Genomic DNA, 12,655 nt, shown 5'->3' on the forward strand with positions numbered 1-12,655 from the left:
TATATATATATATATATATATATATATATATATATATATATATATATATATATATATATATATATATATATATATATATATATATATATATATATATATATATATATATATATATATACACTAGTTTTATTCCTCAAGGCAACTAAGTCCAAAGTCTGAACATGGGCTGTTTTCACTATAACTCTTTCTATACTTTCTAGTTTTTATTAGGTTTTCTCTTCTTTTTCACTTCATTATTATCCTGGTTACCAAACACACTGAGGTTTTCAATACGTCAAACCAGTCTAATTTTATTCTTTCTCTTGATCAAAAGGTCTCCTCCCTTTTTCAGAGCCAAGCCAGTGTCAGGTATGTTTGCACGTCATTTGTTTGAAACCACGCACACGCACACACACACACAGACATACAGGTCTGTCAGGCCACATCCTCCTCTGACGTCACATCATCTCATGCTTTCTAGATCAGGAAAAGCAAGTTTGTGCTCATTTCTGACTGACTTTCCTTTCTCTCCTCTCCCAGATTTAACAAATACAGTTGGAGCAGACACTTGATGTTTTAGTTTAGTTTTTTTTTATTCAAAGATGGACTACAGTCAGCCATTTTCCATTTTGAACGAGAGACTACGACCACGTGTCAACACTACTAGTCAAATCTACTCCTCTCTCAACAGACTGGAGGACAGGTCATCACGGGCAACCTCAGTCTACTATACAAAACCGACAATGACACCAACAACGGCACCAATGCCTCCAGAAGACACTGTCCAGAATCAAGATGAGTTGGACAGTGAGTTATCTTCAGAACCTCCTCAGCTATTTGAAGACGACTCCACTTCACTGTCTGATTTGGGCCTGAATGAAGCACGGGATGAAGATGACTCAAGTTCTACTAAATCAGAGGAGAAAGATTGTCCAGGGGAGCTTCCCATGGACAGGACGGGGGAGAATCCGGTGTCACCGGTAGCAACAGAGGAGGTTGAGGGAAGCATCCTGCACAAGGCGTTCATTGACGGGACACTGCCAGACCTCATCAAGAGCGGGAGACCCCTGGGGAGGAGAAGGACACTTGGACATGTCAATGATACAGTAAGATCAACTCAGCTGATATGTGTTCATTTAACGTTTTTGAAATATGTATGTTTTACATGTGGCCACAGAAGGGAGGTAAGTGTAAAGTTGCTGCCTTTCCTAAACCCGGATAAAATGCATGACTTCAACTGGACAGTGTGCTGTAATAGTCTTGTGATCAAGGCTGTTACACATATATCGTTATACACTGTGTGCACAATTATTAGGCAGGTGAGTATTTTGACCATAGCATCATTTTGATATTGTCTAACACCAAGTTGTAAACTTGAATGCTTATTGGATTTACACATATATATGTTTATGTGTCACACAGGAGGGTGCAACCTAAGCAGATCAACACCCTATATTAAGGTGTGCATAATTATTAGGCAACTTCTTTTCCTCAGGCAAAATGGGCCAAAAAGAGATTTAAACTAACTGAAAGGTCAAAAATTCTAAAAAGTCTTTCAAAAAGGTATGCAGCACTCATGAAATTGCATGATCACAGAACAACAATGTCACAAGAAATGTGTTGAGAATAAAAGACACAAATTAATTGTAAAAGATTTGAGAAGAATCAAATGTGAAGCTACCAGGAATCCATTATCTTCCAGCGCTGTCAGATTGAAGAACCACAAACTACCTGGATGCCCAGAAGTAAGAGGTTCAGAGTTTATGGCCAAGGTAAGGCTGGCTGAAACAAGATACATAAGGTGAAATGCCAAGATGAGATGAGAGTGATTCTTGATGGACCAGATGGATGGGCCCGTGGGCACAAAACTCGACTTCGGACTGGTATTATTGAAGATGAGCTAGTTGGACCTTTTAGGGTTGAAGATGGACCCAAAATGAATTCTAAAACCTACTGCCAGTTTTTAGAAGACACTTCACTCTTCAAGCAGGGGTACAGGAAAAAGTCTTCATCTTTCAAGAGGACCATCATTTTTCTGCCGGACAATGCTCCATTGCATAGCTAGCCAGTGAAGACCTTAAAGTTGAAAAAATAATGACATGGACCCTTCCTCACCTGACCTAAACCCTACTGAGAACTTGTGGGCCCTTCTTAAATGAGATTTACGGTGAAGGGAAAGTACACCTCCCCGAACAGTGTCTGGGAGGCTGTGGTTGCTGCTGCATAAAAAGTTGATTGTCAACAATCTGGCTCCATAAATGCCAGGCTTATGGCAATTATTTAGAAGAACTGTAGCTATACTGGTTACAGATTTTAATTTAATTTTTTTTATTATTATTATTCTCACGTTAACAGATGAAAATAAACAAGTGAGATAAGTGCAACAATTTGACTTAGTTAAATATTGAAGTTAGAGGTTTATTCATATTTTGGATTGACCAAGAGCACTGTAGTTGTTCAATTATAATCTTCGCCCCATTCATGCTTATATATGTCCTGTACAGTAAAGCCTTTATCTTTAGTAAATAAAGTAAAGAAGTCTCAAAAAGAGAGGTAATATTTTATAAGCTCTGGAGCTAAAGTCTTAACATTTTGTTTGTTTTATTCTATTTTGGCTATTGTTCACTGTAGACTAGTGATAGTTTTGGATTTAGTCAGATGGAAAAATCGTTGCCTATTTAAACTCTAAATCAATATTTAATACAAATATAAATCCACCCTTTACGATGCCAGCGTGTCTGTTACTATAAGGGACCATTATAGAAGCATTAGTGTAGGGGGAACAATACTTCAGGAACCAGTTTCCAGCATTTATTTGATAATGCCTGTACAAAAAAGTCCCTGGAACAACAAAGTGTTAAAACACTGTATTATAGCTCAACATCACACAGAAGGATATCATTTCTCAACATTGTCAACAGAAACTGCTCATTTAGATTCTTCTGTCAAACTGGAAATACTAACCTTTGTCATGCCAGACTCTGATTCACATTGTCAGACAAAAACAACTGCTCAAAGGAATTTGAATGGTTAATTATGTATTAAATTATGTTTGTGAGTACACATTTTGTAACTAGACAAAGAGCAGATACATGGAGTACCATGGCTGCTTACCTGCTAGAGCATTTTAGATCCTTGCACAATTTGTATGTTTAGTCTTCATATTGTAGCCTACCCTATGTGTGATGAAAGATTTGCACTGTTTCCATAGCAATTAACAATAACATTGTATAATTTCTTGTTAAAAAATCTAAAATTGCATCTATAATGGGGAAAAAGGTTAAATGAAATCCATGTTTATATAAAAGGGTTAAATACATTAAAAAATAAGATCTAAGGACAAAACCAGGTATGAAGACAGCAGAACAGAACTACACATAAGAACCAGCTGTAGCCTGGATTAAGAACAAGACATCTTAAAAGCTGATAACTAAGAAAAGTCCCAACATAATGACACCTACATAATATATGGCTCTTGTAACTGGTCAAATATTTGATAATTTTAACTGGTGTTTCGTGCATTCACTGTTGTTGGAGACTAAATGACAGTTGAGATTGTTGTCTGGTGTGACAGGTCGGGCACAAAACCAGTTTGAAGCCGTAAAGATTTTACAAGCCTTGGTTGTTGTTGTTATGGAGAATATTTAACCACTTATCCAAGTTTGAAGACAAGTGTATGCATATAAAAGAATATGATTATGAAGAATAAGATGCATACTATGAGTTTTTGTACTGTAAAAGGCAGAGGATATATTAAATGCCAATGCTCACAAATAAGATGAGTTCTCGAAAAGAGCTGTTATATGGAGTTACAAGTTTCTCAAAAAGAACTTGTTGTGCATCTTAATCTAACTATCTGTTTTTGTTGAAGGGAACAGATATATTATTATAGTTCACAGATAATACAAAAGATAATAAAAAAAAAATGCAGTACCTTTTTATTCAGCTGTATACCATATGATAAAAATTGAGGAAAAAAAAAATATGCAGAAAAAAAAAAAATCTTTTTTTTTTGTTTGTCGTTAGTTGAAGGAGGTGCGGAGGGAGGTGGAGCTGTCTCGTCGGAGGAGCATCAGACTTAAAGCCCAAGTCGACAAACTCCAGGAGAGCCACGAGGGCCACGGCTGGAGCCAGGACCGAGAGAGGGTGAGGGGTCAGAGGGTGTTCACGTTGTGGCTGTATTGTGCTACTACAGATATTTACTACTAATTTATATCATCTGTCTACAAATTAGAAGAAAATGCCTGGAATGTTCCATAGTATTCTTGCATCCATTCAGTTACAGGTGTTCGCAGGTTATTTAATGGGTACAGGTTTTGTTGCTGAAAAATATTGAAAAAAAATAAATAAAATATATGTATATATATATATATATATATATATATATATATATATATATTATATATATATTATATATATATATATATATATATATATATATATATATATATATATTATATATATATGTATATATATATATATGTATATATATATATATATATATTATATATATATATATATATATATATATATATATATATATATATATATTTTTTTTTTTTTTTTTTTTTTTTTTTTTTTTTTTTTTTTACTGTGAATCGGGCGCATCTCTATAGCTATGACCTTTAACATGGTCTGTTGATATCACTTACCGGTACTTGTCTCCCTAGAGATAGATCCATTTAATGCCATACTGTGGAGCACAGCTATGACATCTCGAGGGTGACAAGGAGGTGCCATTCCCACCATCAGGAAAGTTACAAAGTACACTTTAAAGTGGCTCCAAAGACAAAAATAAAGTAAATATTAACATTTAAAGAAGTAGATTTATTATTAGTAAAAGACGAAGTTAAATCTGTGAAATGGACAAAAGTTGTAGGAGTGAAGACGTTTCGCTGCTCATCCAAACTGCTTCTTCAGTTCTGGTTAGATTGCTGGTGGACACTACCTTATATCTATCTGAAGGGAGGAGCTAACTACACTGAAACTGTAAAAAGCTATTGTTTACTGATGGATAGATGGATTATTTTGAGGCTGTTTACAGCTGTTGAATAAAGTTATCATTAAACCTTTGAAATCAAACATTTTCTAACATTTCTCTTATTCATATCTGTGTGTTAGGTGACAGAGGAGGTGCTGTCTATACTGCGTCTCCTGCACCCTCTCACAGAGCCGGAGGCGGGACCCCTGAAGGTCCCTCAGGGAGACAACAAGCTCGATGAGGCTCTACTCCAGCTGCAGTTTGTGTCCCGAAAACTGGCCATGGACCACACCACACAGGTCTGTGCTGCCAGGAATCCTGCTCTCCGACATGGTCAGAATTTGTAGTGTTTGCTTTGAGTCAACACAAGAAAGGCAAAGGTGGATTAATATTGAGACATTAAGTTTCGCTATGTAACTCATGCGAGGGAACACTTTACACTTGTAGTTTAATCAGCATATAGAGTATAAATTCATGGTTTCATCAATGTAATGTATGAATCTTCTGATATACTGGCGTTGAGTGAAACCACATAAAAATTAGGACTAAATTCAACAAAACACAGTGACTTTCAGTTGTGGCTCAAAGAACCTTGACACCAAGGACAATGATTATCTTATACAAGAAAGTTAAAGGTTCAATTTCTGCTCTGACCAGTGCATATTGTTGTGTTGAGCACAACACTACATCCTAGCATAAATGTGTTTTTTGAGTGTAGCCTGCATCCTCTGGCTAAGGGAGGGACTGAATAAGGCAATGTTAAGTGCTTACACCAATAAAATTGTGATTAAATCATGATTAGCAGATTACTGTTACTAGCCAGGTGTTTTTAGTTTATGTCTCCCTGTGATCCTATGGCAGTAAAAACATGTGGCCTGGAGAGTTTAGACTTGGAAGAAAGAGATTGAATAACTTTGTGTGTTATGACATTAAAGAGGGAAGCTTTGATTTGCGATTAAAGATGAGGTTTATTAATTTGTTAACTGTCTGCCTTGTTTTTGTTCATAAACATTCTTGCTTAATGTTGATTTGTTTTTCAAAAGAAACCATGAAATCAAATGGAAAACGGATCAATATGAGGACATAAAAGTAATTTTTTTTTGAGGAGGTAACAGCATTCTGACACAGTTTAAAGCTCACAAGAGTCAGTTATGTGTAATATAGGAGCTTTAATTCCTCCCTTCATTTATTTTTTATGAATGAGACAGTACATCCTTCTAATGTAAATAGTCTCTTTCACAACTCAAAGGACACATTGTATAGTCAGAGGCTCGGGTTCCTCCTGGATGAGAGAGTTGTTAAGGCACCTCAGGTATGCAGCTGCTCCGGTTCACAGGTGTCTAAATCTGATCAGAGAAAAGGTCGTCACAGTTTTAAGTCACGCTTAACAACGTCTAAAGCTAATCAAACAGGAATGTGAGATTAAAATAGATAAACACCAGACAGATGTTACACGCAATTATCTAATTAAAAAAACAAAACAAAAAACAGCCAGGTTCACAGCTGATATAAATTAAATAAAGTAGAAATAAGTTATGACAAAATAAATGACAAGAAATTCATTTCTTCTGAATATTTAATGTTAATAATAATTATAATATTAATATTTCAGTTTAAATATTACTCAGGTAAATCTAGAGTTGGTGAAAGGTATTAGTGAAATGTGTTATTATTATTATTATTATTATTATTATCATCATCATCATCATCATCATCATCATCATCATCATCATCATCATCATCATCATCACCATCATCATCATCATCATCATCATCATTATTATCATTATTATTTCATGTTTTAATTATTATTATTGCATATGATTAAATTAAGTAACTTGCATGTAAATTACTTAATCAACATGTAATTTTTTAAATAATACATTTCCTGAAGTGTAAAGTTTAATTTGAATATGACAATAAACATTTATGTATGTTTTTAAGGACAAAAGTAAATCTGGTGAGAATAGAGCAGAGGAGACTGCGATTCTTCAACAAGCTCTACGAGACAGAGACGAGGCCATTGAAAAGTAAGGCCACAATCTAATGGATGTTATAATGAATCTATTTTAAATCATGTGTCCTTTTTTGTGTTTAGGAAGAAGGCCATGGAGGCTGAACTGTTGCGCAGTAAGACTGAGATGATGGCTCTGAACAACCAGTTGCTGGAGGCGGTGCAGAAAAGACTGGAGCTCTCACTGGAGCTGGAGGCCTGGAAGGTGGGTGCCAAATCCCAGGCATTAGCGTCTGAAAACTGTAAATGCAGCCTATCCCGCAATGGGAAAAGTCAAGTCAAGACAGGTTTATTTGTTAAACATCATTCATACGCAGTAGGTAATCTATGTAGTATTAATTTCAGATTTCAATTTCAGAGCTTTTTCAGTCCAGATACTTTGCAAGTATTGGAATAAGTGTATTGGAATTGGGTATTCAGTCTATCTGGTCCATAAATGAAAAAAAACAACGGATGCACTTGGAAGGCATCTTGCAATTGTAAATATAATTCTTTAGCTATGAAGAGTAGCAAAGGCCAGTAGAAAAATCCTGCAAAGATGCAAACCTGCCGACATGAAAAATGTGTTTACTTTCAATTTATTTTCCTGTTCATGTTATAAGTTTGAGGTGGTTGTGTTTCGAAGTCGGGTCTGAGAAAAACTCTGTAACACTGCTGTACTCCTTAATCAAATTCCAGAAGGAAATAATATTTAAATGTATTAGTTTGGTGAATTTCATTACATAATTGGGTTACCTATGAGATTTAGGAATTATTAAGATGCTTCTATCTCCTCAATAATTATGCTAGATGATGCTATTGTGTATAACTGATGATGACTTTAAGAGTGTTCATGTATGTGTGTGTGTGTGTGTGTGTGTGTGTGTGTGTGTGTGTGTGCGCGCGCGCGCACGTGTGTGTGTGCATGTGTGTGTGAGGGGGGCTCATGTTTCCTTCCCTTTTTCAAACAAAATCTTAACTAAGACAAATAGTGAAAAAGGCTGAGAAGGGCAAAAGTAGTGTCTTAATCATCATAGAAAATTTAACAAATAAGTCACAGCAGTAACTCTGGTCAACAGTGAGTTAAAAATAATCAGGTCTATATTGTTATGAGGTAATGTTTGAATACTCCTTTGACAAACATTGCATTTGATTCAACACCCTGACATGTTACATGGTAATTGTATTGTTTTGGTGATAAGAAAATATAATACATCATAAAAACTACTAGAAATGGCAGATGTTTTTGACCTAGTTGATTGTTAAAGGTGCCCTATAAATGTTTATTACTTTGCCAGGCATGTCCACAGTATGGCATAAACTTCTTTAGTTTCTATGGAACATTCCAGGCAAAATTACAACATTAGAGAACCCATGGAGAGACGATGGTGACGAACCCGTCCTAAAAATGGATATAGTACCCCATTCTCTCTAATTACTTCGTCTAGCCATATGATACAAACACTGGTTAATTTGTGAATTTTCTGTTTATTTCTTTCAAAAACAACAGAGTTACTGAGATCTCCCCTCCATCTTAAATCATAACACCAAATTGGACAATGTCAAAAATAAAAATATTATTTTATAAACTTCCTCTTCACCCTCGCTATAGGAGGATGTGCAGCTAATGATCCAGCAGCAGGTCCAGATTCAGCAGCAGCAAGCTGAACAATCGCCCAAGAGAAACTTCCGGGGCATCCTGAGACGAAACAACAAACCCCCCATCCAACGCCCCAACAATTACCCCGCGCCTGCGCCGCCTTCAACAACCCATGCAAACCACATCTATATCAACAAACCCGCCAGCACCACCCCGACTGCACCCCCCCAAACCCAGGCTCCTAAACCAGGTCCCATAGCCGCATCCACATCCGGGACCCTCCCACGAAACTGGAGGCTGAAGAAGAAGTCGGCACGTCCAGAGCAGGAAGGGGCTGATGATGGGTTTCAAGTCATATCACTGGATTGAACTAAAGATATTTTGGTACATTAATGATCATGCACTACTATTTTGTAATAAATGGTTATGTCAGTGAAGTGTCAATGGAAAGATGTAGAGGGACAAGTGCAATCTGACTGTTGTATTTAAGTGTGTTAAATGGTATACATGTTTTACACATGTGTCTTTGCAATATGTAAATAAATGCTGTTTATAAGATACAACCTTTGTCTTTTCGGGGTTAACTGGTTTGAAATTGAAAAGTTTCTCGGTATTTGTACAGGCAAGTTGGAACTGTACATAACTGAAATTATTTAAATGGGCATTTAGTTAAAAAATATTATTTGTCCATAAATTAGGAAACAGAATGCATCAGATATTTAGATAAATATACCATTCTTCTTATATTCTGAAATTATTGAACAGAGTGACTAAGCAGGAGGAGCAGCTGTGACACTGAGACATACCACCTCATGTAATGGGCTGGATACTCTCAGATTTATAAATAATGACTGAAACCTGCAATCACTGATCAATACTGAGTCACATCACTCCTTACAGACATATGATTTCACTTTTTAAAAGTTAGTTAGTGCAAGTGAATGAGAACTAAAGGCCCTAGTTGTACTAAATTAAAAGCATTAGATTGGAAGTGTCTACTATAGAATTATGGAAATAGAAATAGCAACAGTAGCAGTTTGTCTATATTGCAATAATATTAGAGTCGATTCAATATCTACACAGTGGCTTCAACATAAAAAAACAACAAAACTACATTAAACCATTTACAATAGGTAAATTCTGAATTCAATTCAATTCATTTTATTTTTGTAATGCCCAGAATCACAACAACAGTTTTCTCGAAGGGCGTTCATGTTTTGGTTGATGGGGGAAACCGGAGAACCCGGAGGACACCCATCCAGACACAGGGAGAAACATGCAAAACTCCACACAGAAAGGCCTGGCGACCCGGGGATGAACCAAACCTTCTTGCTGTGAGGCATGAGTGTTGCCACTCAGCTACCGTGCTGCCTACACACAAAAACAAACAGGAAAATCAAACAACAGGAAAAATCTGACAAAACAAGAAAAATCGGCCAGGCGAGGAGGAGGGAGGGGGGCGGAGGAGGGCCAGGCGAGGAGGAGGAAGACCAGGCGAGGAGGAGGAGAGCCGGGCGAGGAGGATGAGAGCCAGGCGAGGAGGAGAGGGAGGCGGGTGGAGGAAGGCCAGGCGGGGAGGAGGAGAGGGTCCAGCTGTCATCGGGGCATCTGAAAGAGTTACACTACACAGTGGGAGTGGGACAGGGGACAACATGTGAATAGCATTGCTGATGAGAAAATAGGAGGAAGCAGAGGATAGTGCTCAGGTTGCCATACTTTCCCCAGCTAGTTATCACCTACTGCAGCCTATCTTATCCCGGGTTTTAATGTCACTCCCTAACTCCCTCACTAAGTAACCTGGTCATAAGCTATACCGAAGAGGAAGGTTTTAAGCCTGGTCTTAAATACAGAGACTGTGGGGGCCTGTTTAACATCAGCAGGGAGTTGATTCCATAGCACAGGAGCTTGGTAACTAAATGCTCTCCCTCCCACTGTACTTTTGGACGCTCTAGGAACCACTAATAGTCCTGCATTCTGAGAGCGGAGTGCCCTGTTTGGCTGGTACGGGACAATAGCATCTTGCAGATAGGATGGGGCCATACCGTTTAGGGCTTTGTATGTCAGGAGGAGGACTTTGAATTTGATTCTAAGCTCGACAGGAAGCCAGTGCAGATATTTTAGTACAGGACTGATGTGGTCTCTTCTTTTAGTTCCTGTTAGGACTCTGGCCGCTGCATTTTGGACCAACTGGAGGCTCCTTATAGTACTTTTGGGGCAGGCGGCGAGCAGAGAATTACAGTAATCAAGTCTGGAAGTAACAAATGCATGGATGAGTTTTTCAGCATCGTTTTTAGGTAAAATATTTCAAATTGTATTTATATTTCGCAGGTGAAAGTATGCGGTTTTACAAGCTAGGTTTATATGGGCTGTGAATGAGAGATTTTGATCAAATAGGACTCCAAGATTTTTTACAGTAGGGCTTGAAGCTATACTCACATTGTCGAGTGAGATTATCTGGTCTGACAGAGAATCTCTTTGGCCTTTGGGACCAACGACAATGACCTTTGTTTTTTCAGGATTTAAGAGCAGGTAATTCAAGGTCATCCAGGTTTTGATGTCCTTCACACAGGCACTGAGTCTATCTATTTGATGAGTCTGATTTGGTTTCATTGATAAGTACAGCTAAGTGTCATCAGCATAGCAGTGAAAATTAATGCCATGTTTTCTGATAATGTTACCCAATGGCAACATCCATCTATCCATCCATCCATCCACTTTCTTCCGCTTATCCGGAGCCGGGTCGCGGGGGCAGCAGTCTAAGCAGGGACTCCCAAACTTCCCTCACCCCAGACACATCCTCCAGCTCCTCCGGTGGGATCCCAAGGCGTTCCCAGGCCAGCCGAGAGACATAGTCCCCCCAGTGTGTCCTGGGTCTTCCCTGGGGCCTCCTCCCCGTGGGACATGCCCAGAACACCTCCCTAGGGAGGCGTCCAGGAGGCATCCTGAGCAGATGCCCGAGCCACCTCAGCTGGCTCCTCTCAACGTGTAGGAGCAGCGGCTCTACTCCGTGCTCCTCCTGTGTGACTGAGCTCCTCACCCTATCCCTAAGGGTGTGCCTAGCCACTCTGCGGAGGAAACCCATATCGGCTGCTTGTATCTGCGATCTTGTCCTTTCGGTCATTACCAATGGCAACATATACAGAGTAAATAGGATTGGACCAAGCACAGATCCTTGTGGAACACCACAGGCTACTTTAGAACAGGGAGAGGTGCTCTGGTTTATACTAACAAACTGGTACCTATCTGATAGATAGGATTTAAACCATTTGAGGGCGGTCCCTCTGATTCCAATGTCACATTCTAACCTCTGCAGTAGAATGCTGTGATCAATGGTGTCAAACGCTGCACTGAGGTCCAGTAGGACCAGGACTGAAGTTATCAGCAGCTAGTAGTAAGTCATTTGTTACTTTACGCAGTGCAGTCTCTGTGCTGTGGTGAGCTCTGAATCCAGATTGAAATTTTTCAAATATATTATTGTCCTGCAGGTGGCGGCAGAGCTGTTTCACCACCACTCGTTCTAGAATTTTTGAGAGGAAGGGAAGATTAGAGATAGGTCTCTAGTTGGCTAGTTCATCAGGATTTAGGTTAGGTTTTTTCAAAAGGGGTTTAATCACAGCATACTTAAAGGACTGAGGAACGTAGCCATTTTCTAACGACATTTATTATGTTATGGATGGAATCTATTATTAGGGGGAGGGCTTCTTTGAGGAGTCTGATTGGAATAGGGTCGAGGAAATAGGTTGATGGTTTGGATGACATGATGGCTGAGGTAATCTCCACCTCATCAATAGGAGTAAATTTATCTAATATTATTAGAGGATCTATGTGGGATATTGGTATTACAGACTGGATTTGCTCAGAGTTGATTTTAGGAGTAGCTTTGTTGATTTTGTCTCTAATGGTTGTAATTTTGTAATCAAAGAATTGAAGAAAGTCATCACAACTAATGTTCGAGGGGATAAGAGACTCATTAGCAGTGTGGGAGTTTGTCAGCCTGGCTAAAGTGCTGAACAGAAATCTGGGGTTATTTTTGTTTACTTCTATTAGATTTGAATAGTATCAAATAGTAAAAAAAAAAAAAAAAAAAAAGATTTGAATAGTA

At 38.3% G+C, this 12,655-nt stretch overlaps 1 protein-coding gene across 1 annotated transcript; it reads left to right on the forward strand.

Annotated features, from left to right (window-relative positions):
- Positions 1-472: 472 nt before the first annotated feature.
- Positions 473-9,111, forward strand: bicdl2l (bicaudal-D-related protein 2-like). The gene is made up of 6 exons (XM_033978324.2): positions 473-1,085; positions 4,006-4,125; positions 5,101-5,259; positions 6,905-6,990; positions 7,059-7,179; positions 8,566-9,111. The coding sequence occupies exons 1-6, from the start codon at positions 582-584 to the stop codon at positions 8,920-8,922; spliced, it is 1,347 nt and encodes a 448-aa protein (XP_033834215.1). The 5' UTR covers positions 473-581; the 3' UTR covers positions 8,923-9,111.
- The last annotated feature ends 3,544 nt before the right edge of the window (positions 9,112-12,655 follow it).

This window comes from Periophthalmus magnuspinnatus, chromosome 14 (assembly GCF_009829125.3).
Source record: "Periophthalmus magnuspinnatus isolate fPerMag1 chromosome 14, fPerMag1.2.pri, whole genome shotgun sequence".
Classification (NCBI taxonomy): domain Eukaryota; kingdom Metazoa; phylum Chordata; class Actinopteri; order Gobiiformes; family Gobiidae; genus Periophthalmus; species Periophthalmus magnuspinnatus.